The sequence below is a fragment of the Aspergillus wentii genome (genome assembly GCF_001890725.1).
Source record: "Aspergillus wentii DTO 134E9 unplaced genomic scaffold ASPWEscaffold_2, whole genome shotgun sequence".
Classification (NCBI taxonomy): domain Eukaryota; kingdom Fungi; phylum Ascomycota; class Eurotiomycetes; order Eurotiales; family Aspergillaceae; genus Aspergillus; species Aspergillus wentii.
The window spans coordinates 3,666,038-3,690,887 of record NW_024467833.1 but is presented as its reverse complement, the minus strand read 5'-3'; the positions used below and the strand labels follow the sequence as shown (position 1 = coordinate 3,690,887).

At 47.4% G+C, this 24,850-nt stretch overlaps 8 protein-coding genes across 8 annotated transcripts; 1 reads left to right on the top strand and 7 right to left on the bottom strand.

The window, feature by feature from the left end:
- Window positions 1–32: 32 nt before the first annotated feature.
- ASPWEDRAFT_169297 (uncharacterized protein) lies at window positions 33–1,795 on the bottom strand (the record flags this gene model as incomplete). Its single annotated transcript, XM_040830430.1, has 3 exons — window positions 33–1,203; window positions 1,254–1,275; window positions 1,327–1,795. 3 exons carry the CDS (start codon window positions 1,793–1,795, stop codon window positions 33–35), a joined length of 1,662 nt encoding a protein of 553 aa, XP_040693128.1.
- Window positions 1,796–6,943: 5,148 nt separating this feature from the next.
- On the bottom strand, window positions 6,944–9,250 carry ASPWEDRAFT_128841 (GTP-binding protein RBG1). The gene is made up of 9 exons (XM_040829247.1): window positions 9,002–9,250; window positions 8,883–8,903; window positions 8,778–8,820; window positions 8,646–8,723; window positions 8,553–8,589; window positions 8,092–8,500; window positions 7,671–8,027; window positions 7,489–7,609; window positions 6,944–7,429 (listed from the first exon to the last, which is right to left on the bottom strand). Exons 1-9 carry the CDS (start codon window positions 9,020–9,022, stop codon window positions 7,410–7,412), a joined length of 1,107 nt encoding a protein of 368 aa, XP_040693127.1. The 5' UTR covers window positions 9,023–9,250; the 3' UTR covers window positions 6,944–7,409.
- A 72-nt stretch (window positions 9,251–9,322) lies between these two features.
- Window positions 9,323–10,798, top strand: ASPWEDRAFT_37234 (putative cysteine dioxygenase Cdo1). The gene is made up of 5 exons (XM_040834636.1): window positions 9,323–9,870; window positions 9,988–10,059; window positions 10,123–10,260; window positions 10,311–10,368; window positions 10,418–10,798. The coding sequence occupies exons 1-5, from the start codon at window positions 9,601–9,603 to the stop codon at window positions 10,531–10,533; spliced, it is 654 nt and encodes a 217-aa protein (XP_040693126.1). The 5' UTR covers window positions 9,323–9,600; the 3' UTR covers window positions 10,534–10,798.
- Window positions 10,799–10,864: 66 nt separating this feature from the next.
- Window positions 10,865–13,655, bottom strand: ASPWEDRAFT_374537 (glycogenin). Its single transcript, XM_040834686.1, has 4 exons — window positions 13,463–13,655; window positions 12,814–13,401; window positions 12,041–12,762; window positions 10,865–11,991 (listed from the first exon to the last, which is right to left on the bottom strand). The coding sequence occupies exons 1-4, from the start codon at window positions 13,562–13,564 to the stop codon at window positions 11,196–11,198; spliced, it is 2,208 nt and encodes a 735-aa protein (XP_040693125.1). The 5' UTR covers window positions 13,565–13,655; the 3' UTR covers window positions 10,865–11,195.
- Window positions 13,656–14,815: 1,160 nt separating this feature from the next.
- Window positions 14,816–16,383, bottom strand: ASPWEDRAFT_169293 (alpha/beta fold hydrolase; the record flags this gene model as incomplete). Its single annotated transcript, XM_040830429.1, has 3 exons — window positions 14,816–15,628; window positions 15,683–16,146; window positions 16,236–16,383. The coding sequence occupies 3 exons, from the start codon at window positions 16,381–16,383 to the stop codon at window positions 14,816–14,818; spliced, it is 1,425 nt and encodes a 474-aa protein (XP_040693124.1).
- A 792-nt stretch (window positions 16,384–17,175) lies between these two features.
- On the bottom strand, window positions 17,176–19,021 carry ASPWEDRAFT_25280 (putative capsule-associated protein CAP1; the record flags this gene model as incomplete). Its single annotated transcript, XM_040832714.1, has 2 exons — window positions 17,176–17,227; window positions 17,286–19,021. 2 exons carry the CDS (start codon window positions 19,019–19,021, stop codon window positions 17,176–17,178), a joined length of 1,788 nt encoding a protein of 595 aa, XP_040693123.1.
- A 193-nt stretch (window positions 19,022–19,214) lies between these two features.
- ASPWEDRAFT_37229 (ferric reductase-like transmembrane domain-containing protein) lies at window positions 19,215–20,264 on the bottom strand. The gene has a single exon (XM_040834635.1). The coding sequence runs from the start codon at window positions 20,248–20,250 to the stop codon at window positions 19,522–19,524; it is 729 nt and encodes a 242-aa protein (XP_040693122.1). The 5' UTR covers window positions 20,251–20,264; the 3' UTR covers window positions 19,215–19,521.
- A 1,266-nt stretch (window positions 20,265–21,530) lies between these two features.
- On the bottom strand, window positions 21,531–24,645 carry ASPWEDRAFT_128826 (protein phosphatase 2A structural subunit TPD3). The gene is made up of 9 exons (XM_040829246.1): window positions 24,182–24,645; window positions 24,001–24,106; window positions 23,790–23,941; window positions 23,246–23,737; window positions 23,076–23,190; window positions 22,879–23,023; window positions 22,722–22,822; window positions 22,331–22,668; window positions 21,531–22,282 (listed from the first exon to the last, which is right to left on the bottom strand). Exons 1-9 carry the CDS (start codon window positions 24,242–24,244, stop codon window positions 21,947–21,949), a joined length of 1,848 nt encoding a protein of 615 aa, XP_040693121.1. The 5' UTR covers window positions 24,245–24,645; the 3' UTR covers window positions 21,531–21,946.
- Window positions 24,646–24,850: the final 205 nt, after the last annotated feature.

Sequence of the window (24,850 nt, the reverse complement as noted above, 5' to 3'; positions counted from 1 at the left end):
AACGACCACAATCTGTCCGGGTTGCCTGTAACCTAACCCAAGCTGTGGATACTTCTCTTCTTGATCAGATGAGGTGCATCCTCGTGTTCATCAATCCGAGTAAGCCCTCCTGGAAGAGTGGTGTGATGGCTTTTGGCAAGCTCAAGCCTTTCCATCAACTTCCCAATGGTCACGTATTCCTGCGCACCAAGTCCAGTGGGCTGATGTTGGAAGTAGTTCATCACCAACTCTAGTGCATTTCTTGCTTCATCCTGAGTAGGCGATCCAGGAGGGCTGACTGGGGAAACAGTGTTTGATTTGGAGTAGAAGGGAGGGTAGATCGATTTGGTCTTGATCTCTGGGTTGCTGCGGTTGCGCTTGATGATGTTGGGAGCATCCAAAATAGAAGCGGGTTTCTCGTCCTCGATTGGTGATTGGGGGAGTGCAACTGACAAGGCCTGCTGAAGGGCGGCTTGAGAGGCCATTTGCTCCTTGGACTCGTCGGTGGACGGGGCGTTAGGGTCGTACGTGCCAGAAGGAAGCGTTTGACTGCGCGGTCTGCTGGCGTTGTTATCGGTGGGCGAGATGCGCGACTGGCTGGTAGGAGTGAACGGGCTGTCGGACACCAGGGTAGATGTTGGACTGGTGATACCGGCAGAGACGGAAGAAGTGGTTTCCAGCGAGGTCGTGCTCTTCGAATGCACATGCTGCTGGTATTCAGAGAGTTGAGCCAGACTGTCGACAAGTTCTTTCTTCATGTTCTCCTGGCTCTGGGTAGGGGACAAGGGAGAAGGCGTCGCGAAACCGGTTGCGGTTGGGGAGATGGGCGAGAGCACACTGGTGGGGGATTGCATGGCGGAAGCCAAAGCCGAGTCGATACTGAGACGGATAGGACTGTCGGAATCGCTCTTGACCGTGTCGAAAGAGCTCTTGCGAGATTTGGCACCCATGAGGCTGTTCTTTTGCTTGAACTTTTCCAACCAGCTTCTGCTCAGGACTTTTTCTTTACCCTCGGGGCAGCCACAGGTGCTGGCAAAGAAGAGGGCTTTTTCTCTGATCATCTCGTCGTTCAAGGGGTAGCCCTGTCGTTGGTAGTTCCTTGCCCAGTTGGACAGGGCCTTTTCGATATCAGGGACCCTTCCTTTGGATCGCTTGATGGGGGATCGACTCCCGTCGTCAGGGTTGAGGTACTTTTCCTTCTGGCGCAGTACTTTGGAGACAGTACTTGAAACTATGTTAGAGAAACACCCAGTCAAAGAGTTGATTGACTATACCTTCGTTCGACGCCAAAGAGCGCTATGAAGTCTGTCAGCCTGAATTCCTCTGCGCATAGATAAGATAACTTACCTCCAATGTCTGTCTGCTTGGCCGTCTTGTTCTCCTCATGGTAGAGGCACATTCGTCGACGGTCATCATCCGTCAAGGTTCTCCGGGGGTTGGTACCGCCAGTCGACGACTTACGCGGCGGCGGGATAGGACCGGCCGGAGAGATGGAAGGAGGAATATGCATGGGAGGCAGACCCGCCTCCTGGTAATGCGGAGGAGGAGGAGGTTGTTGTTGATGCGAGGCGAGCAGGCTGGGCCAAGGATGGGAAGGCATCGTCAACGGTAGCGAGCTATAAGGGGGAGGAATGGACATGCCAAAGGAGGAGTCCAGAGGCATGACAGGAGAGGAGCCATAGTGGAAGCCCTGGTAGTCGGGCAGGGGAGGCGATTGCTGGGAGGAGTTGAAGGGAGGCATATCCATCCAGTGGGAGTGGGAGGAGTGAGAATGAGGAAACTCGTTGTCTCGGGTGTGATGAGATTCAGTGTCCATGGCTTGGATGTTCATGAGTTTGAGTGTTGTGTTTGGTGAATGTGAGTGTAGTGAGAGGAAGAAGATTGAGCAAAGCAGAAGAAGATCCGGGGAAGAAGAACGATCTAAAGCCAAGACGAGGAACAATGCATGTTCAGAAGCAAAGACTCAATGCGCAGACTGATTGTACACAATTGGCAGACAATCCCGTGAGGGGGGCAATTCTTTGATTCAACAGAAGCTATCCCAGACCAGAACAATAAGTATACAAAGAGGAAGGGACGGGGAGGGGAGGAGAGGAAAAGGAACGGAGGGGCGGATAGTCGTAAGTAGTAATACTAGCAGCAGTGCGTGCATGCGGGTAAGGCATGGACGGAGTTAAAAAGGGACAGAGACAGTTAGGATAGACTAAAAGGTAAAATGAAGATGCGAAAGACGATCAGGGAGACATTCGGTGCTCGACCGACTCGGACAGGGAACAGAAACAGAAAACGCAAGCAAATGACAGCCATAGATGGAGCTGGTCGGAGAAATCGAGCTGCGATAGTCGAACAGGGAGAAAAAGACGGGCTTCTGGGCGGCGATTGGCTGGTTGGGCTCGAAGCCCAAAATCAAAAATCAGCAGAAATGGTGGGGGGAGTGGATGCTGATTGGCCGGGTTGACAGGGATCTGGGTATCTGTGTATGTCCGTACGGTCCTGTATGTAATACTGTACTGATGATACTGTACCGTACACACTCTACCTCCCAGGTACTACTACCCTGGTTGACAGGGTGTGTGGGTTGATGTCGTAGATGAATAATAATATCAAACACGCCATCTAATAAAGATATATTGAAAGAGTATGGGATAGAATAGACATACAGTTGATACTGATTTGTACCCGATTAGTGGGCCCAGGGCGAACCAGACAAGGCAAGAAGTTAGCATACTGTACTAGATACTCCATAGTTAGATGGAAGTTGCTCACTGCAGAGTTTTCTTTTTCTTCGGCTATTTGATCATTTTTTCTCATTAAAAAAAAGAAAAAGAAAATACTTTTTCCTTTTTCTTTCAATTGTACGACTACCTATCATTCAGTGGATGCTTGATTCCCGCTTGACAGCTCTTCAAGAAAGCTAGACAGTTAACGATGCTACTATCTTCAATGGTCTATCGGATACAATAAAATAAAATAACCAAAACGGAAGACGGATCGATTCTGTCCGCTTTGAACCTAAACAAGAAGCCACAACGGTTTTAATTGACAGCTGAAGGTGCGGTTAAGAAACCTCCGTCTTCCGTTAGTTATTTACTATTCAGTTAGTCAGTGCTGTAGGGAGTTTCTTTCAGTCAGAGTTTCCCCGCTTACTGCGCTGTGCTGCGCCTTTTTGAGGATCCTCGAGGCGGGAAATCGATCGATGGTGCGATTGGTTTTTGGATGGGTAGATCGTATAGTCAGGATGGGATCTGAAGCCTGCCTACCTGCCTCACTCTGTCTCCATCTTACTTACTGTATGTACAAGACCACCCTGGGAAAAAAGTGAGCAAGGAAGAGAGAGGGACGAAAAAAAAAAAAAAAAAAAAAAGGCAGTCCTCCGTAAGCCGATCTGCACCGTACTTTGTAACACGAAAGTCGCAGCAACAGCCAATCAGCAGCCGTAGGATGATTTCAATTTCGGTTTTTGTTACATGGGCCGGCCCAGGGGCGCAGGGCCCAAGACTGGCTTGGCCAATGGCAGGCGGGGAGGGCAGGCAGAGGAACTGCGCTAGTGCCTTGGAGTCCCCACGGTCCACTGTGGAAGGCCCGCCGCGGTGACCCACGCCGGGCCGGCACCCTAAGCAATGCTCTGATGTACTGTAAATCTGCTATATATGAGAGGGTACACATACTTACTAGTCTGGCTGTCGACTACACTGTAGACCGAGTCGGGAAAGGAGTGGAGAGTACTACCCTACAGACCAGGCCCTAGACATGCAGACGACGATCGGGCATTATTTGCTCTGACTGGGGATGATGTCGTGGTATGGCTCTGAATACAGTCTAGTCTGCCAATTGCTGCAGCTTGCGATCCATGATTGGCCTGAAGATTCTATCCAGTATCCTTGAAAAGGTCTTAGCATCTGTATACTCACTAGGCTACTGGTATTATTATTATTATTCATCTCACTCATCTTCCAGACTCTCTTTGCAGCCTTACTGGGGCAGCGATGGATACCGAGTCATCGAGTCCACAGCGGGAAACGTGATCGCTGCTCCAATCGCCCATCCGCCCCGCTTGTTCGGATGACCACGAGGAGATTGTTTACCGTATGGGCCATACAGGCGAATATTACCGTCTACAATGACCTACTTTAGCAGTGTTTAACTGTTGACAGTTAGGGCTCGAATGAAACAGACTCACTCAAACAATAGAACAAAGACTCAAAACATGGTACCGAGATGGATCGACAGCTTCCCATCCGGCTGTTGAACCATGGATAGCTAAAACTTCAGAGGCTTAGGGGGAGATGATATCCTGTCGGTCTCTGGTTAGTCCATGAGCCAGCCTGACATCCGCCAGGGCCGCCATAAGATCCTTTTCTGCGACTTTTTTTTTTCTTTTTCTTTGTCCTTGTTAATTTTTTAATTTTTTATTTCTTTTTATTATTATTCATTTTAACTTTCTCATCCACACGAATCAATCTGCCTGTTGCCGTTTGACTTTGCCTTTCCCTCTGGTCTTTTTCTTACAGGCTGGATTTCGAAAAGAAAAGATGTCACTATATGCACATCCTTCCCTATCCGGGATCGTTGGAATTAGTAGTCAAAAAAGAAAAAGAAAAAGAGAAAAAAAAAAGAAAATACTAATCCTACAGGTGGACTCACCTTTGACTGACGCCATTCAATCGATTTTTTCCCTCTCACTCTGTGTTCTCGTTGGCGGATATCTCTGGCCTACACTGCCTTACACTACACTACACGACGCCCCCCCTTTTTTTTTCTTGCGGCTTTTTTATCTTTATTTTTTATTTTTTATTAGTATCATTTTTTTTCCTCTTTTCCTCTGGCCCGGTCAAGATCAAAATGGAATAGAATGCAGATGCAAAGTTGCCCTGCCTCAATCCTTCAGCTCAATTTGTCTGCAAGAACACTTATCCATCGTCTTACTTCATAAACTACAGTATTCCAAGTGGATAACCTGGAACTTACTTGAATAAAAAGTAAAAAAATAAAAAGCGACACCACTAGCACCTCCGATGCCGTCTTGATAGCCTTGCCGATTATTACCAGCTATACATACAGTATCAATACAAAATACATGGACATCGGCATCTGTCAGGTACACTAGTTTACTGCAGATGCGGTGCTTGCTTCTGTCGGGCTTTAATATAAGCGTACTTTGTTGACAGTAGCAGTCCAGAAATGACGATGTGCGCTTTTTTTTTCTATCCAGGAAATAAATGCCTGATGAAGATCGAGATGTATCCACCCACCATGGTGTTTTTTTGTAGGAATGTCGTCAGTAGCAATAGTAGTTATCGCTAGTTTACACTGTCATGTCATGAGGTACTCGGGGGCATCTAATCATCTAATCAAGGATTGAAATGATTATCTGTCTCTAATTGACGATCAAGTTTAACATGCAGAAGAGCTGAAATACAGTTCAACGGATTTTCTTTGTCCTTATCCTTGACTCGACTGTATTCCTTTGTTCACCCTTCAGCAGGGATGAGGGGAAACCTGCAGTTCAGCCAGAAAAAAATGATGGATCGCAAGCAAGAAAAAAGACCAAGAAAAAGAAGGCGAAATAAAAAAAGGAAAGAAAGAAAAGCTCTCACCGATGGATAGGCAGTTAGTACCAGTCTACTGCCTACCGATACACAGTAGTATCTACTACTAGTGACTTTCCTACTATGAGCAGATTTCTTCTTCAGCCGTAGACGTATCGTGGAGTCAGACTATCGAATCACAATCAATTCCATCATCTTCATCTACTCATTTCATATGTATCATAATCTCATTCAGAATCAGCCGTAAGCATCACTGACCACCAAGTGACCAGATCGTAGGTACTTAGCGAGCAGATTATCTTGGGGAGATCGGCACCATCTCCACTCGCTCTATTAATGACTCATGAATACCCCGTAATACTACTTGTACTACTCCATAGAACTTGTCTCTAATGAACCATGGATGATGAAATGAAAAAAGGCCAGAGCTATGTAAGCAAGAGGGGTACTTCCTATTCCAGAGTAGTTGGGATGTCAGATTTACAGTTCCAACTTGCAGTGTTTAGCTGGTAGGGATGGGATTGGATTTCCGCGCAGACCGCTTCTTATTCTTCATTGCTTTTTTTAATTTGCCTCTAAAGGGAAAATTCTTGTTTTGCATGCATTATCAGAGCATGTCATCGATTGGCTTTTTTATTCTATTTTTTTTAATTTTTCCTTGTTTTTCTTTCTTACTTTTTATTAGGCTTTAAGACCACGGGAGGAAAAAGTAAATATCCCACGTAGTAAAAAGGTTCACAGGCAACCAGCAAAAAAGAAAGTTAGAGAATCCTTCAACTATCGATTTATGATTTATGCATCTTGATATTTGTATCTACTATCTACTTACTATCTGCCTACTTCCAATGTGTCATACTACCAGATAGAAGAATAGCCGCTGAGCTGAAAACCCCTCCTGCAGGATATCCACTCTCGACCAATCACAGCAATCAATGTTAGTTACCTGACCGGGTACTTTACTAAGGAAGCCCTCCTGCCCCTGACCCTGTCGATGCAGTTCAAGGGTGATTTATTGCTTATCAAGAATTACACAAGATCCTCTGGGTCAAAGTACCTTGCCACCTACCTATCCTAGGGGCCATCCGAAGCTTGGATGGATACTTCATTTCTGTACTACCCAAACATTATGCAGATTTATATTACTCTCTACACACTTATCGGTCTATACACAGTGGCCGGCAGAGTAAAAGATTTAGGCAACGCATGTAATCCTGTCTACAAGCCAGTCAGCCTGTCTATCATCTGTCTAGACCCGATCTAGAACTTCTCGCTCGTCCTCTGGTTGGGGAATCTGCCGTGATCGAGTCCAGTCGATCTTCGGCCTTGCTCGCTTTTCTCTCTCTTGTCTTATGAAAATCAGATGCAATGATTCGAACTTTTTTTCTTTTTGTTACTCGTTAAAAAAAAAAATAAAACCCTTTTTGCGCTCCTATATCGGAACTCCTTCCCACCGGACTGCTTTCTCCAACTCCAAGGGAACAAGTTAAAGAAAAAGAAAAAGAAAACCCCTGCCCACACTTCTTCCTTTCTCCCCCCCTTAAAAAACTGCAATCGATGGAATATCGTCATATCACAATAGCATGTCCATATGCTACCCCATGATTCAGCCATCTATATCCTAGCGAGCAAATCCAGGCCCGCTAGGGAGCTTGCAGCCCGTGCGCATCCCACCCCCTCTTCAAATTTTTACGCGGCATCTCGCGGAGATCTGTCGCACAAGACCAAGAGCCGAGCCTGTTGAACATTTTGTTTGACATTTTTGACAGCATACCCAACAAAGGCATCATCGACACTGACCACTCTCCCTCATGAGCGTGATTCGCCACGGCGCTTTCTTCGCGACGCACGCGGGCGTCAGTTTTTAGGTTCATCCGAAAACCCTTATCGCTTAATAATCGACACTGTTTTCCTGTCAGCTACCCGAGCCTCTCTCTCGTTGATCCAAACCGGATCCACCTACCGATATCCTCGTCTGCGAGCTCATGCGAAAGTCCAACTCGCTGGGGCTGGTGCTTGACGGACCGGCCATACACAATGGCGGTCTTGAACTGCTCCTTGATGGATCTGTGGATCGAATTACACTATTTGCGCCGTTAGCATTGGATCGTCACTCATGTGGTCGGTTCGCAAGGGGCGCCGTACAAAGTCCTCCACTGTGCATGCATAGGATCTGAGCACAACAGGAGCTGTATAATCAGGAGCTCGGCCCTTGGGCTTGGTGTAGACTCTTCGGAGGTTGAGCTTCTCCCACATGGTCTCCAACAGCTCATCAACGTTCCAGCCGTGCTCGGAACTGATAGGGACGGCGTTGGGTATACGGTAGATCAGGTCCAGCTCTTCGATCGAAATGGAGTCGATCTTGTTCAGGGCGTAGACGACCGGGATGTAGCTTCGGCTCTTGGCTTCGAGGACGTCGATCAGGTCATCAATGGTAGCATCGCACCGAATGGAGATATCCGCGGAGTTGATCTTGTATTCGTTCATGACAGCCTTGATTTCCTGTCAAGTAGAAAAAAACACCAGTCAGTAATAGATCTTCAATCACATGCAGACGATTACCCACATCGTGGTCGATATGTGTCAAGGGCACGGTGTTGGTGATGGCAAGACCACCCTTGTCCTTCTTCTTGAAGACGATGTTGGGAGGCTGCTTGTTGATTCTGATTCCGAATCCCTCCAATTCATTCTCGATCACCTTCTTGTCGACCAAGGGCTTGTTGACATCGAGAACGATGAAAATCAGATTGCAAGTCTTGGACACGGCAATAACCTGTCGTCCACGACCCTTACCATCCTTGGCACCTTGAATAATACCAGGAAGATCAAGAATCTGGATCTTAGCACCGTTGTACATAACCTGTCCGGGCACGGTCGTCAAGGTTGTGAACTCGTAGGCCGCGGCTTCTGAATGTTGGCCTGTGAGCCTACTCATCAGAGTACTTTTGCCGACGGAGGGGAAGCCAATGAATCCACTATTCCTAGTCAATAACCACGTCTTTCCCTATTGGGGACTCAGGAACATACACACTAGCAACACCGGTACGGGCAACATCGAAACCGGCTAGAGATCCTCCATGTCAGTCGATGAAGATATTTCAGCACGTGGACATCACTCACCACCACCGCCGCCACCACCACCACCGCTTGGTGTCAACAGTTCTCTCTTTAGCTTTGCAAGCTTAGCCTTCAATTGTCCTATACCAAAAGTCAGCCCTCATCCCACGTCGAAAAAGTCTCGCTGGCGCATACCCAAGTGAAATGACGTATTTTTATTTTTTTGAGTCCGAGCCATCTGCAGGATTTTGATCAGTTTCCCAGATCCAACAATCCCATCGCATATCACATGAAACGAACCTCGTCCTCGATGTGTTTGATCTAAACATAGAGACAACATGATTAGCAAAGTCCATCCCTTATCCGTTCACCACGATCATGGCGAACTGCTTCAAAAGATTTGCGGCGGGGCAACCAACCTTTTCAATAGTGGTCGACATCTTGACGGTTAATACGAGGAATCCCCTCTCGTAGCAGCTAGAACTAGTATGACAATTGATAAACGCTGGCCGGTCGCCTGTCCCTGGGGGCGAGGTTGGTTGAAAAATTAGGGTCAAGTGAGAAATTCGAACCAGTACGTCAGTCGCAGAATTGGCCTGCGGAGAACAATATCTTCTGCTGTTGTGGCCGCCACTTCATTCGCCCGTTAGTCAGGCGGAGAGCGGCCATGGCGGGGCGGGTGCCTGAGGCCGTAAAAAGGCCGCACCGCTTATCGTCGGTTGGTGGCGAGGGGAAAGGTTACGCTGGTGAGATTATGCGAATGGACAGGTATGCAGGAGAACATCGAGAGCAGGTAAATCAATAGAGACAATGTCGACATATTCTGTGGAACAAACAATTGTGACCTCAAAACCTGGCTGATTTATTACTGCTCATCTTCCCGCTGGTTGATATCATCCCGACTTTCTTTTCCCGATAAGAACTTCCAAGTCGCTTCCTTCACCGTCTATCGATAACTCTCTTTTCCACCCCCTGATAAACCTTCCACCCCGGAACAGTCAAAGATCACCCCGCAACAATGCCGTATCTCAAGAACGGATCTTCCTCTCCTTCCGACTCAGAGCCTCCTTCTCCTAGTGATGCTTTCCAAAAGCTTGTCCTAGACCTCAGCGCCGCCCTGGGTCCGAGCTCCGGTCTCGACTCCGCCGATGTCGACCCCAATGACATCCAACGGCTGATGGAGAAGTACGTCTCCAATTCGGATGAGTGGTCTCAATTTGCCCTGGGTGATCCCAGTCGGACATACACACGGAACCTCATCGACGAAGGCAATGGGAAGAGCAATCTGGTGAGTTGAAATGATCGAACCATGGTCCGTCTGTTCCTGGCCACAGAATTGCAAGCCATGCGCTTCTCTACCTTGAATAACAAAGTCACTCTCATGCTAACTTGTTCTCATCGATAGCTTATCTTAGTCTGGAGCCCTGGTAAAGGAAGTGCCATCCATGACCACGCCAATGCACACTGTGTCATGAAGGTAATGATCCCCCCTCTAGCGTATGCTTTGACGATCACGCTAATTCCCGGCCCTTTTCAATAGATCCTCAAAGGTTCCCTCCAAGAAACCCTCTACACATGGCCCGATAAAGACAAGGTGGAACATGGCCAGGTGTCACCGCCTGAAATCACAAAACAGACCATATACGGCGAGAACGAAGTTACATACATGTCCGATAAGGTATATACCATAGTCAACCCATATCCTCGATAAATGCTAATAGTATATAGCTTGGTCTCCATAAGATATCCAACCCTGACCCTAAGAACTTTGCCATTTCACTGCATCGTACGTGCAAAAACTCCTTTTACACGATCACCCACACTGATGATAACAGTCTACACACCACCAAACGCTGCCACATTCGGTTTCAACGTCTTTGACGAAAAGACTGGCAAGTCAAACCACATCAAGCAGAGCAACTTTTACTCGGACCGAGGACAACGGTGCTAAGCAGGTCTATCACCGCATCCTAAGCCCTCCGCTATCCCCATGACACTCTCCGTTTCTCCATTTCGGTATTATTATTATCATTACTATCACTCTGTTTAATGTTTTATTTCTAAGCCACAGAGGGTATGCATTCTTTGGTTACCACAATACCCTGTTTGAACTTTGTTGTATTTTTCTCGGTTATTATCAGACTACTAGATAGAACTCGATGCATAGGCATTAATGAGTAAATGAGATCAATGAGATTGCATGTCTTCACCATCAGAATTGCCTTCTGACAAGTAGATCTAGATAATCTAGAGATTAATTACCTAAGAAAAAGAGAACATATAAGAATGGGTCTCTGGAGCATTGAGAACCGGAAAAAAAAAAAGGTTCAACAATCGAACGAAGAGAACAACCAAACAGAAACATTCGCTCATCAATGCACGGCTGGATCTATGAGGTAGATAATATACATCTCATGAAAATCAATCGGAGGATAGATGCTAAACCGCAAGAAAAACATATTGACACCAAAAACTAGACACAACAGTTATTGAATATCGCAGTGAGCTTTGACACCAAAACGTATCAGTCATAATAAAAAAAAAGGCAGAAACTTGACTATTATTATTTTGGGGTTGTCCAGATCCAGTACCGGTCAGAATGGTGATGTTCTCCTAATGATTAAGTCTGGGTTGTCCAAGATTTCGGACTGCCGCCGTTGAAGTTCTTCGAGGAGTGCCAACGGATTCTGTGAACTTCCAGTATAAGTATGATGCTTGCAGCAGGTGCAGAAACACATCAACCGTGATACCCACCCAGTCCTCTTGGTCTGGTACTCCTCTCGCGGCTGGTAGTTCTGTAGATTCCTCTCCCTGGTCCCAGAAGGTTGATCTCCTGATCGGTGCCGGTGTAACTGGAAGGCTAGGGCGGTCCACCTCACTTGGGAAATCCGTGATCCTGTGCCCAGATGTATCGTAACTGAATGTTTCTTGAATTGGTGCGCCTCCCGGTGATCCAGATAGTACTTGAGTTTTGGCTCTCCGAGGTTGCTGGATGGACTGAATATACCGCTGAATTTCAGGGACTTCATCCCAGGCGTTGGACCTGGTATAATTCTCCCATGACTCCGTCGGTGCTTGTTCCTCGGATGCCCATGATGTCCAAGATCCTACGGATGGCCCGGTATCATCTCTTGTGGATGGCGGTGAGTACGGCCGAGTGGTAGTTGAAACAGAGCTCTGCTCGTCATCCGGGAAAACGCGAGTTGGCTTTGGTGCAATGCCCTCCCAAGGAAACACTGGGGCGATTTTCGTCGGCTCCGGCTTCGTGGCAGGCACCTGGTAATACATATTTTTGGGGGCCTCTGGGTAAGATGCAGGGGGTTGAAAAAGTTGTGTATCTTCTGACATGGTGTAAGTATGTGACTGCAACGCGATTCCCTCGGGCTTCGAATTAAGTGGTGGAGGTTCCCTGTGCCACGTCAGAAAGAAAGCAATAGTAAAAACCGTATATAACCTACCGAGATGCATCCCAATCCATGGTGGGCGGCTCAAATACTGGTGACGCAGGCTCTGGGGGGTTTGGAAAAGAAGATGATTCTTGGCACTGCTCAACGACACCAGGCGTAGACACAGGCTGTGCTGGGTGTTGCTGAGTTTGGAACCCAAGATCGACCGGAGGGGTTGGGTTCTGTGGTATATTAGGCTCTGGTCCCCATATAGGCTGTTCCGCTTGAGTAACTGGTGGATGAGGAATTGGTTGTATGTAGGTTGTGATGTGTTCTTCTCCGCGGACGTACTGCGGTACGGCGCTCAAAACCGGGGCTTGTTTTCTCTCATCTAAATGAGGTTCGTGGTGATATGTTTGCGCGTGTTCCACGTGTACGGCCACAGGGCTGGACGGTGCGTCTGGGACCTGACTATCATGCTTGTAATGATTTTCCCTGAAGTTGGTATGTTCTATATACTGAGCTGGCTGTGACCCCGGTAGAAGCTCCGGTAGAGGCTCCGGCCGTGGTTCTGAATATGGCTCTGAGCGCAGCTCATAGGAAACATCGACAGCCCCTTCTGAAACTCCCACTATCCATTCTGGGACATACACAGGTCTTTCTGGGGTGTGAAAACTTGCTTCTGAGGGAGGTTGAGATAGCTTGGTTTGCGGTACCGCAGTAGTTTCTGTTTCCTGGGCTCGAACGTCGATCGGCGGGGCAAGAGACTCGATGGTAGGTTGGTGTGCAGGTATCTGGAAAACAATGAGCTTAAGGAAAGATGGTTCACAAGACACTCAACTCACATTTGGGGAAGGACGGTAGTGCTTATCATACACAGCCCACCATCTCCCCAGTAATTGATTGTACGGTGATTCGATAGGAACCACTTTCCTTGGCATATTCCAAGGCTTTTGGGCACCAATGAAATGAATCAAGCTGATTGTGCTTTGGAAATGCTTATAGGCCGGTACATACTGATAATTTGCACTAGGGGTGCAATTATACGTAAAGCTTAACCTATGCCAATCCCGAAAGTGCATGTTCAGCAACCCCTGGTCGGCCCCGTCGAAACTGATTCCCCTCTCAGCAAACGCTCTAAGAGCATAATAATCCTGATGATTTGGACGAAGAACCATCAACCCGCTGTTGAAGCAATCCGGCCAGCCGACATCCGGAGCAGCAGCAAAATCCACATCCAAGGACAAGAGCTCATCCGGAGCCCGAAGAGCTACAACATCACAGTCAATGTACACTATACGTTTGAATTGTGTTTGGCGCCAGAGTTCGATCTTGGTAAATGCGGCGATTAAATCCGGGCGCTCCATGAGCCAGAGATTTGCCGGACTGCCATTCGTCATCGGGTCGACAGGTATGAGCTCATCGTAAACAGTCTAGATTTGTTAGTAAAGCAAAGGAGAGCAGGAAAAAGAGCAAGAAATTGAAATCGAATACCTGAAGCTCATTCACCGTCGCCGGCCGCAATGTATCGGGCGTAAAGAGGACAACGAGCTTCGCAGTCGATCCATTGTCGCGTAACGAATGGGCAAGGACCATAGCACCTATATAGAGAGCAAGAAAGAATCGCAAGATCAGAGAAAGGAACAAATCCCAACGCTCGAACAAGATGTCAATTGTTTACCAGGGAGGTAATTATCGCTCAACAAAAGCTGTAGAAAACAGCTCATAATCAGCCTTTGCAGATAACGTAAACCAGAGGGGTTGCAACATACAGTGCAATAAACCGCATCTCCTTCGAGAGCCATTACGGCGGCAATTGAGTTCCTTCTTGAAAAAGAAGGATGGAGGGAAAATATAGCAGAATAAACGCCTCGCCACACCTGTCCGGCTCGAAAATAGGAGAGAGGAAGGGAGACGAAGCGAGAGAAGGAAGAGAAAAAAAAGAGGGGAATAGGAAGCAAACAGAACAGCTAGCTAGGGGGAGGAATTGGTCTCAGATGGGTGACGTTTGGAAACCTAGCCCCGCCCGCCAATATCAACAAAGTCGAAAAGACCCAAGTCGAAGGGACGGGGATGAGAGCTTTCACAGGAGCTGCATCTCGTCAGGCGGTTGCGCGACGTTACGAGGGATTCGCCCGATGAATTGAATGAACGTCACTCAGAAAGCGGAGCGGATAAAGAGGGATGAAGTAGTTCAGGATAGGATTCAATGGGAGGAGAATCGAACGAGTACCAGGATTCTCGAGGGCAGGTAAAAAAGAAAAAAGTGTCTCAGATTGAATTTGGAGAATGGAGAAGAAGCAGAAGGACAAAAGACCGAATTGAGGGGAAGAAGAATCCCGGATGAGGAGAGCTCTCCAGGCGGAGGTGACCAGGGGAAAACACGGCCAGCTGCAGAGAGCCGTTTGCCCCGCGCCACCAGCAGTTGGTGATAGGCTGTCAGCAGCGCTTGGATCCCTTGTGGGAGATGAGGATGGAAGAAAGATTAAGACAGGCAGAATTAGGGGGAATATTCCAGCGAGGGATGGAATAACAATGGCGATGAGGCGAGATTTGGTGGTTCTTGTTCTGCTGATCTAGGCCTTGCAGGAGGAAACAATGCATATGCCTTGCAGCGTACCTTATCTGATGCCAACAAGCAGAGAACGAGAAAGATAAATTCAACAACTCGTCAAGTTAGGTTGTCTGTCCTTATTACATCAATATGACATTATCCTTCCTGCGGAAACTCGATCCGAAGCACATATTTAAAGTACACATTGGTAAACGAAAAAGACATACACAGTATGAAAGCAGAAAAGCTCAGCCTCTCACAACCATCCATTAAAATTGATCGATGGAACAGAATCACTTTCGAAATGTCACCACAGCGCCAGGGTAGCTTGCCTCGATGACAGCGCCAATGTCTTCCTTTTCACCCTTAGCAGCCCACTCCGCAGCCTTCTCCAAAGCCATGCGACTCTCCTCCTCCAACGGGGTGAAATGACGAGCTCTAGGAAGCACAACAACCTGGCTCTTCTGAACAAGGTAATCAGAGATTCCATCCAGACACAACTGTTGCTCGAGCGCAATATCTTTCTTGCCCCAGATGATGGTCGAGTAAGCTTTGAGAACACCTTTCGGTCCGTCATCAAAGACACCCGCTCCGCTGCTGGTTCGTCGAATCTCCTTTCCTTGGGCAATACTGTGGAGAGCGGCAATGGTCTCAACGGACTTGTTCCAGCGAGCAACAGATGTGCCGTCCCGGTAGTAGCTTGCCATGTGCTCGTAGTTGGCGTGAACACGCTCATTCTTCAATGACGCTGGGTACTCCTCACCATCGGCAGTTTTCGTCTTGCACTCCTCTACAGATGGGCCCAATGTGCTAGCCAAGCATTCCGCGGCATCAAGGTCCGTAAATTTATTGTCTCCATAGGACCGTCTGTGAACCATTTTCAAGAAGGAATAGTTGCCTCCAACACCAAAGTATCGAACAAACACCATGGGTAGCTTCATCGCAAAAATATAGCCCGAGAGGTTCAATTGACGGAAGACGGGCTTCAGAGTATTGAAAGCCTTTAGCAATGTCGAGCGCGAACGGACCGGAGAGAACACGGAGGTTTTGAACATCTTGACTGAAGAGGACACAAGGCGACGAACATTGGAAGCAACCAGGGGAACCTGGTGACCCAAGTTAGCATATCAAATACAGAAGTAATTTACCACAATACATACCAATGGACCATTGCTCAAGATGAACCTATCCGCAAGCTCAGGTGCTTCAGCCGCGAGTCGCATAGACAGAACACATCCCCAATCATGCGCAACAATGACCGTCTTGGGTCTTTCACCAGCCTCATCATCGATCCCATATCTTGCCCTCACGGAAACGATAAATTCCGTCAAATTCTCCAACACACTGGTCGCCGAGTATTTCTTCAAACTATCAGTACCTCCGTAGCCAGGAAGATCCACAGCAACCACCGTGGCTGTACTCTGAAGGGACTTTGAGCTAACTATGTAGCGCCATATCGCCCAGCTATCCGGAAAGCCATGGATGAAGATCACGAGAGGCTTTTTCGCATCGGAGGCAGTCGCATCGTTGCAGAGGTAGTGGAATTTAAATCCGTTGCGCAAAGTCAAGAAGCGATGGGAAAGACCGCACCATTCTCGCGAAAGATCCCAGAAGCGATTACGGGCTGATGTTGTTAAAAAAAGAGTAAGATAGTCAATAATCAAATGTCTTGGAATAAATGCATGTGATTGATTTGTTACACCAAGTACATACCAAGCTGCAGCTCCAGGGTCTCCTTTTCAGTCGACTTCCTAAAAAAGTACCCATGCCTCACAGCAAGCGCGCCATACAGCACCAGGGTAAAAAGTCCATACGCAAAGCCCACGGCAGACACAACGCCGGTGATCAATGGGTTCGCCATCTTGTGAAAGAACCCCGCCGCTTTCAGTCAAGAGATGACGTTATCAGTCAAACTCGGGTCTGCGTATTCTTGAAGGGAAGTTGAGAAATCTGCATCAGAAGGATATTGAAAGTGCCAGGGACCAGCCTCTGAGCTCAGGACAGAAGTTGCCTGGTCTCTGTGAGAATTAGTGGGTGGAAATCAGCAACTGGACTGCCGAGGTTCCGCGTTGGATCTAAATTAGGGCCATCCATGAGCTCATGACCGTTGCTTTTAATAACATAACAGAAACCAGGGCAATTAAAATGAAAAATATGGCATGTCAAGGGTCTTATTGTTGTTCTTTATTCGTCAGGTTACTCTTGAGACTCAAGGAATATAGTTTTGATGAACTGGATGATCGTCATCGCAGCTATTGCTACCCTATGGAGCTGAGCTACCTACTTTGTAGTACTAGTACTCCAATAACGAAATTGAACATGTACAATGCATTCAATTATTAACTAGATGTAAGATGTAAAAAGTCCATAAGTTGGACAGCTTTATGGATTGTGATACTTGATAAAGTTGACGAGAATAAAAATTTTTTTTTTTTTTCAAATACAGCCAGATAAGTAGACTAAATTTGCTAGTATAAGGGTATCAACACCGAGCAGGAAGACGCAGATAGAAAAACAATATCCCAGTAAGAAACAAGTTGGCCATGATTTCGTTGGGCCTTTTAACACCGAAAGCAAAGCTGTAGTAAGTCATCGAGGTATATATACAGAGAAGAAAAAAGCGAACATGGTTCATGACGGAATAAAACGCAGATCAAAGAAAGAAACCCAGCTTATCCCGGTTGTCATCCACTAATCGTCCATACCTATAATCATCAACGTTAGCGGACTGTAGAAGCTGTGCTAGAAAAGGGGTATGCTTACTCTAATAGTAATCGGAAAAACCAAACCTCGAGATCATCGTTTCGTAAAACTTTCTGGGCCCAGTCCTGGCCTTGTTGAGCCAGCCGGGGAGCTGCGGCTTTGCCTTCTTCTTCCAAAGCAAAGTATCGCATGTTCTCAACGTACTCATCACCTCTCAAACTCAAGGGGATGTAGTGAACCCAAGGCTTAAGCCATTCATCGTGCCACTCGCGGAAGATGGCGATCTTGGCCACCAAACTGTTGCTGAGTAAGAAGGCATAAAATCGACCACTGAAAGCATTTCCATCAATGTCGACCAGGTACTTGTAGGCCCAGGCGTCTTGTTGGCCTGCAGCTTTAACCACGTCAAAGTACTCCTGCTGGGCGCGGCAATCATCGGGGTCACATTGTCCAATAAATGTGAACTTGACATCGAACAAGTCACGGTAATCATTGCGACTGACATCACTTGACGCCCAGAGATTTTCGCTATTCTTGGAAAGGACCTTTGCGGTGTCAAGAGCATTGGCGTTATTCACGAAATGCTGTCGATGCTGTCTTCGCCACCCACCGGCTCGTGAGAATCCTCCAGTTGTCGAGCCTCTCCAGTACATCTTATCTGCTTTCTCATTCCACTCAAAGTCCTTCTTCTTCTCGTAGGGAACCTTATCCGCCCAATACCAAGGGCTAGGGTAAAGGATATCCTGGAAGCTGGAGATTTTGCTCTGAGAGAACACCGGGAAAAGGTCGTGGACGATATCGAAGGCATTGGGACGGTCGAAAAATCCGTAGGTATATCTAAGAGAAGGAGTGTTGCAAATATCGGAGGCGGCAGTTGTGTTGTAGATGAAACCCAGTCCACCGTACGCATAGGCATGGACGTCATCCGTCACATTCTCGTCAAGAGATCGGGCGGGGCTATCCACGGGACACGAAATTCGAGAGTTGGTCCAGGTAGGCTGATGCGCGAAGCGATTAAAGCGAGTCGTACGCACTTCCTCAATGCGGTCGCCCTTGTTCAAATCCGACGGCCGAGCTGACCACGCGTTCGAAGGGGATGGGTTGTTGAAGGAAGCCGGGATCGCGTGGTTCTTGGCGATAGAGACCAGCCTCTCCAAATCCTCACTCGGCACAACAACTCGAGGCTCATCGTGGGTGTTGAAAACCAAATCCATATCCGGCAGATATTGCACAAACTTCTTCATCATGCCCGCTGTAGCCTCTCGCTGCCACTTTCGTCCATCACCGCCCCCATCAGTCAGGGAGACCTTGCCGTCCCGTATGAGAACTCCAAGCACAGCATTATCGAATCCAAGGGTTTCACGGGCGCGATCTCGAATTGTACCGGGCGGCAGAGCCCAGAATGGCAAGAGGGAATGGTAGATTGTGTCGTATTCGTCGATCATCTGAACCCCCCTGTCTTTGGCAAACTCGAACCACTTATCGAAATGCGGCGGAGGGTGCATGTTATAACGACGGCGATATTCGTTCACAGCCTCGGCGAGGGTCTTGGATTGCTGTGACCGCACATGGCTATGGTGCTGTTCCGCATTCTGGATGAGCTTAGCAATAGGGTGCGTCTTCTCAGGGAGGTAGGTTCCCAGGTGACTTTGCGGGCGTTCGATGGGTTTTGGGGGAGGGTGAATGTCGAGAGGGTCTTCAACAGGAGAAGATTTCGAAGAACCTCTAAGTAGGGCGATAGAAAAACATGCGAGAATGGCAATCACTAATAAAGTCACAAGCCGTTGGAGTCGCATCCTGCGATCAGGTGTATGCATGAGTAACGAGTGGAAGCATAGAAGCGAAACGAATGCGTATCAAATCAGTTCATGAATGGAGAGAGGAATAAATCACGGCTCCTCAGAGATTGGAAGATGTAATTGAAGCCACCTGGAGAGAAGAGGGGAGGACAAGAGAGGGGGGAAGAGGGAAAAACAAGAAACCCCAAAAAGTCGCCCTTTTGCGCTCTCCGCAGGGCTGTCGACGAGGCTGGCCCGCAAGCGATATGCCGCCAAGACGTCTTTATTGCCACACCTGAACATGGACGAAGCCAGCATTGTCCGGATATTATCGAGGATATTAATAGTTAAGTCCTATTACTAGATGCCTATTGACATATATACAGGTAGTGTCTGAAATATACGGAATATATGGCAAATTGGCAATGTTGACCCCAAGTCCTGCCTCTTCACCCTCTTGGAGATCTGTTCTTTTATTAGTAGCAACCTTGAATGCCACTATCTAACCCCAGCTATCCCTATCGCATCATTACCCAGCACCATGCACCATTAATCACAAAACTCCCCAAGGTCTGCATTACAAAACTTTGGGCTTGAGCAACATGGCAATATGCTGCCAGGCACAATGCACCCACCAACACCACATGAACGACATAAAAAACCTGCCTCCTGGTCTTGATTGAGCTCGTTGCCCACACCTGCAGGCCACGCCTTGGTCCCGTTGGACGCGTCAAAAGCAACAGGGAGATTGCTGCGATTATTCCGCCAATGCCCCACTGGACATCGGGATCCTGTACGCGTTTGGCCAGCAAAGAGCTAAAATCCGGATGGCTGGACTGAATGAAAAACCCTGCATACAGCACAGCATGTCCCAGGAGCAACGGAGACAAAACCACCCGGCCAAAAAGGCGATGATACGCGCTCAATGCAGGCTGTGGAATTGACGTCACAGCCGATGCAATCGAGGGTGAAATCGGTCTCGAGGTGGAGATATATGAGGCCGGAGACATAAGTACTTGGAAGGGCAGCTGTGAAAGGGCCACGTGGCCCAGCGCTTTTGTGAGATGCAGATAATCTGTCAAAGGTAGTTTTAGCTGGGTATTCTCCGAATGGTTCGTGAGCCTTCTGGAATTGGATTTGATGGTTTGGATAGCGTAATGACAATCAGCTGTCGGACATCCAAACGTATCATATTCCAATTCAACCCAGATAATCAAGCCAGGGAATGATATGAGTCCACATACCATCACCAGTATTCCAGATGGAAAGACTCGTCAACCAGCCCAGCCAGACAAAGCAAACAAGATATTGTTTGCGAGTCTCGGTCCATCCTGGAAAAGGCGGCCAATCCCACCATCCTTGTCTAGATTGAGTTCGTCCTTTATGGTCTATTTTCCGCAGATAGCTTCGATAGAATCGAATAGCAATGATAGCAACAATCAAGGAACATTGTGCATAATATCCGCGAATGTCCAGAAGTTCACGACGGCGTTCCTTTTCGGCTGTTGAAACCGAGACGAAGTGCCAGGGCCATGGAGATGACATGAAGGGAATCCGAGGAATGATGTTCAGAGAGAATGTATGGAGGGGATAATTATATATTTACAACGAGTGAATGTAATGTCAATATATTTATCTTCAGAGTCTTGACGAAGATCTCGAAATAATTGTCCACTGGGAACGAAGCACTTTCTAATTGACAAATCACATGACAGAGTAAGGCCGAGTGTATTCTAATGACAATACAGATCAAGTGACGGAGAATAAAAAGGCCTGTAACAGCTGAATATTGAATTCAGAAACCCACTATATTCCATTTGCAGACTAGTTTCTCACTATCAAGACCCACATTGATCTGTGTATTGTAATGGATAACAGAACACATAGTAGGTAGGTAGGTAGGTAGACTCTTTTCATCTTCTGCTTCATCTCTACGGAGTATTCCCTGAGAGATGCAGTAAATAGATATAGAATGAAATTCTCTTTATACTTAATAGGGCCTTGATAAGTTCATGTCAGAGTACCCCAATACTTCGTCTCAATGAGAACAACAAACACTGTCACACGAGCGTCCTATGGTGTTGCTAGGTACAATCGGCATCTTCTTGAAGCCCATCTATTTAAGGCCAAATAGGTATCTAATACATAGAGATATCTTTTTTCGATCTCTCTCAAGGATAGCCAAGATAGTGGTGTATGTGACTCGGGCATTGGGGTTGCTTGAGGAACTGAGGAACCAAAAGAAGACAGGCCTTACTAGGGAAATGGCTGAAGAGCACTGGAAATATTCAAATGACCTCCATTTGTCTACACGAACTTGGTTCCTATCTGTCCAGGGATATTGGATCCTTGTTCTTCGTTCAGGGGAAAGGGCCGTTCTACAGGGATGCAAAGCTCCAGTGTGACATTCCCAGTATATATATAGCAACATGTGGCTGGTCCGATTCGATCAGTGTCTTGGAGGTGTACTAGGTGTATTAAATAAACTCATGAAGGTAGTAATCGATGAGCCCGCTTAAAGTGAGAAGGCGATATTATATCATTATCCCAGGTGTCACCCAAAAAATATCTATGTTACCTGTTTTACCGACGAAGACACAGAAGATTGAAAGGGTTGTCTATCAAATTCCTAGTCTGCACGAGACGTGGTTGTTCCATATATCAATCACATAGTTCTGTATCATGCCCAAGTCATATAGTGCAAGGTACAGTCATTCATTGTTTTCAGAATTATTCAATGCAGATCAAACTCTACAATCAAAACGCCACGAAGCACTTCATCTGATCAGATGCTGACTATTTCTTGAAACTGACATAACAAGCTGCTCTCCAGGTTTCATGAGAGCTGTATTTTCATTCGCCACCCACATCCCAAAAGACTTCTTTCTACATGTGCATGGGGTATAGGGTGCAGGCATACATTGGCCAGTCCTGGTCAGTAGCTTATGGGGAGGTCTGCATAGTCTCATCGTTGCCACCTGCAGCTGTCGTAGCAAAGTATCGAACATCCACATCGTCATCATCCTGAAGCTTTTCCAAACTGGGCAAGACCCGTTTTTGGATGACTTCCTGGCTTCGTGGAGCCTGTTCGACCTTACCGGCCTTTTCTGCGTCTGCGATAGTCCCCTCGGCTGGCAGGCGTTTCAATGTGTCGATCAGTACTGCATAGGATTTGGCGACATTGAAACGGATGTTCGGGATCTCATCCGTCACAAGTCGATCCAAGATAGGGATAATCGAATTTTCAATGATTTCCAAAGAGACGACAGGAGTGAGTGTCTAATTCTAGTTAGCAAGCGATCATTGAGTGAACAAAAATATACTCACGGAAATAGCAAAGCATGTTGTCATTCTGTAGAGGTAGTTGGGGTGCTGGCCCATCGCCATGACCTTGGGGATAATAGAGCCCTTGGCCCAATCCACACCGAAGACCTCGGTGAGCTTCTTCAGGTTTTCAGTGGCAGCTTCTCGGATGGAGAAGACAGTGTCACCAAGCCAGCCCATACAGAGATCGCTCAATTGCTCATCGAAGAACTTAACGCCCAATTGGCTGGCAAGAAGAGGAATATATTCGATGATGGCGAGGCGAACCCGCCATTGCTTGTCTTCGGCCAGCTGAACGATTGCTGGAAGTAGCGACTGGGAAAGAAGCTCAATTCCAATAACTAGGATTGTCAGCAAAAAACAAGAATGCTCGATGGTGTATTGCTCTTCTTACCCTTGTTAACCAGCTCCAACTTCGAGATAATATGCAGGCGCACATCGGGGAATTCGTCTTTGAGCATCTGAAGGAACATTGGAAGGAGGTGAGAAATAGTCCTATAAATATGGTAAGTGCTCTGTAGTCAACTTTTCACACGAGATGATTCACTGACTCTTCCTTTCCGAGAATCGGGGCAAGGCCGCTGATCTGGGTACCCAGAGCTGCGCGGACATGCTGAGATGGATCTGAAACAAGGTCTTCCACGCTAGTCATAATCTCATTAAGCAAAGTTTCGCGGTCGATCAAGTGGCAGAAGCCTAATTCCAAATTAGTCAAGATCTAAACACGAAGTAACGGTGAGATAAGTACCCGGGATTTGACCAGAAATCGCAGTACGGACTTCAGCTTCCGTATCTTTCAAAAGCTTAACAAACGAGGGAACCATGTCACGAGTGACAACTTCTTCGTGCACAGCCTTGGCGATCTATTACGATAGTTAGCGATCGAACCTCCCTATCTGATAGAATGGCGAGCAATACCTTTTCATATCTGTCGGCAACCATATATCTAACTCTCCAGCTCTTATCCTCAAAGAGGTTCCGTAAAGATGTCAACAAAACACCGTGGCTGGGCTGTTGTTCCTTGGGGATTTCCTCGGCAATGGCAATGAGAATATCCACTGTGAGCAGGCGCACACTGTCTTGGTCATCGCTCGCAAGGTATTGGAACAAGGGTATCATTTCCTCAATAACAACTGGTGTATTCATTTCCTTCACAAATTTCGCGAGATTGTTTGCCGCCTGTCTTCTCACCATCGGCGTCTCGTCGTGTACCAATCCTCCGAAATATTGTCTGAGGCTTTGCTGCATTGGCTGGGGCGCTTTCTTGTATGGGACACTGTAGAGGCCAGTTGCGGAGACCTTTGAGGTGAACCAGTCCGCTTTCGACAGGCGTAGGACCATGGGGACGTAGTGCTCTTCAATTTGCTTTTCGGATAGCTGTTCACCGATCTTGTTGAGGGATTCGACGGCCTATCGCACTGTCATCAGAATATACAACACCAACGGCTGGCGAGGACCCTACCTTCTCTCGGACCAAAGGCTCTTCAATGGCTGCCAAGTTCTCGAGGGGAGAGAGGAGCACATGTCCATACTCTGGACCACCAACGTATTCTGTAAAGTTCCCCAACTCTTCGCTTAGTGCAGTCAAGACTTCATCTTCGTCTTCAACAGAGTCTAGTAGAGCAAATGTTAGGCGTGGACTGTCGTCATAGCATTTTCTTTTCAGAACTAACCATCAAGGAATGGGATGAGTTCCTCTCGGGTTCTCTCGGGCCCTAAGGCCAACGCGATAGTAGAAAGGCGGTGGATGGCATTGAGGCGAAGTAGAACATCGTCGTGCTAGGAGAAACATAGATGTTAGAACCATCGGTCCTTATCTGCAGGGGATGCCGTGATCGCAAGAAGCCAGCGTACCTTCAGCTCATCAATGAGAACAGCGATAGGGTAGAGCTCGTCGTTTTCACCTTGACTCTCCATCGCGGATATTTTGTGTGACTTGTCGGATTAGAGAAACGACCGGAGAGGCGAGGATGTGGCAGGTCCAAGTCCTCAGGATGAATCAATATCAGGCTAATGTTCAACCTGATATCACGCAAACACCGTGGACTTTTGAGGGAGTCTAGAAACGGGGGGTCGTCATTAAATGAACAACAATCCAAGAGAACTATTCAAACTTCGTATTAGTATTTTTGTTTTTGTTTGTCGGGAGGGGCGTAGATGAGCATGGGAAGGGATAGTGGTCAGTGAGATCCCCCGGAGCGAGGTTTCGTGGGGTTTGGTTTGGGCCGCCGCAGACCACTTGAGCAGCAGCAACAGCAGTGACAACATACCTCGACAATTTGAATTGTGTCCTGTGATCCAAACTCGATAAACCCAAAAGGATTGAGTTGCTCCTGGGATTAAGGAAGTGGGGGGATTTCGCGGAAATAATAAGTAGTGGGTAAATTATGTCCGTATCTCAGCACAGAATGTTGCGAAGGTGAGCTTTCAACGCCTGGCGGTGGTCAGTTCGACTTGGCCTGTGTGGCTGGTGAGGGGGGTTGATGGTACGGTCACAATACCGTCTCAGAACCGTATTTTTGG

What these genes read in the sequence shown, in the direction of transcription:
- ASPWEDRAFT_128841 (XM_040829247.1), bottom strand. Translation starts at nt 9,022, where the DNA reads ATGTCGACCACTATTGAAAAG. An exon ending in TGGTGGTGGCGGCGGTGGTG is followed by an intron (nt 8,590 to 8,645) that starts GTGAGTGATGTC and finishes GAGGATCTCTAG; the next exon opens with CCGGTTTCGATGTTGCCCGT. An exon ending in GCTCGCAGACGAGGATATCG is followed by an intron (nt 7,430 to 7,488) that starts GTAGGTGGATCC and finishes ACAGGAAAACAG; the next exon opens with TGTCGATTATTAAGCGATAA.
- ASPWEDRAFT_37234 (XM_040834636.1), top strand. Translation starts at nt 9,601, where the DNA reads ATGCCGTATCTCAAGAACGGATCTTCCTCTCCTTCCGACTCAGAGCCT. An exon ending in ATGCACACTGTGTCATGAAG is followed by an intron (nt 10,060 to 10,122) that starts GTAATGATCCCC and finishes CCTTTTCAATAG; the next exon opens with ATCCTCAAAGGTTCCCTCCA. An exon ending in CTTTGCCATTTCACTGCATC is followed by an intron (nt 10,369 to 10,417) that starts GTACGTGCAAAA and finishes TGATGATAACAG; the next exon opens with TCTACACACCACCAAACGCT.
- ASPWEDRAFT_374537 (XM_040834686.1), bottom strand. Translation starts at nt 13,564, where the DNA reads ATGGTCCTTGCCCATTCGTTACGCGACAATGGATCGACTGCGAAGCTC. An exon ending in ACTACCGTCCTTCCCCAAAT is followed by an intron (nt 12,763 to 12,813) that starts GTGAGTTGAGTG and finishes ATTGTTTTCCAG; the next exon opens with ATACCTGCACACCAACCTAC. An exon ending in ATGGATTGGGATGCATCTCG is followed by an intron (nt 11,992 to 12,040) that starts GTAGGTTATATA and finishes GACGTGGCACAG; the next exon opens with GGAACCTCCACCACTTAATT.
- ASPWEDRAFT_37229 (XM_040834635.1), bottom strand. Translation starts at nt 20,250, where the DNA reads ATGGTATGTGGACTCATATCATTCCCTGGCTTGATTATCTGGGTTGAA.
- ASPWEDRAFT_128826 (XM_040829246.1), bottom strand. Translation starts at nt 24,244, where the DNA reads ATGGAGAGTCAAGGTGAAAACGACGAGCTCTACCCTATCGCTGTTCTC. An exon ending in ACTCATCCCATTCCTTGATG is followed by an intron (nt 23,942 to 24,000) that starts GTTAGTTCTGAA and finishes TTGCTCTACTAG; the next exon opens with ACTCTGTTGAAGACGAAGAT. An exon ending in GATTTCTGGTCAAATCCCGG is followed by an intron (nt 23,024 to 23,075) that starts GTACTTATCTCA and finishes ATTTGGAATTAG; the next exon opens with GCTTCTGCCACTTGATCGAC.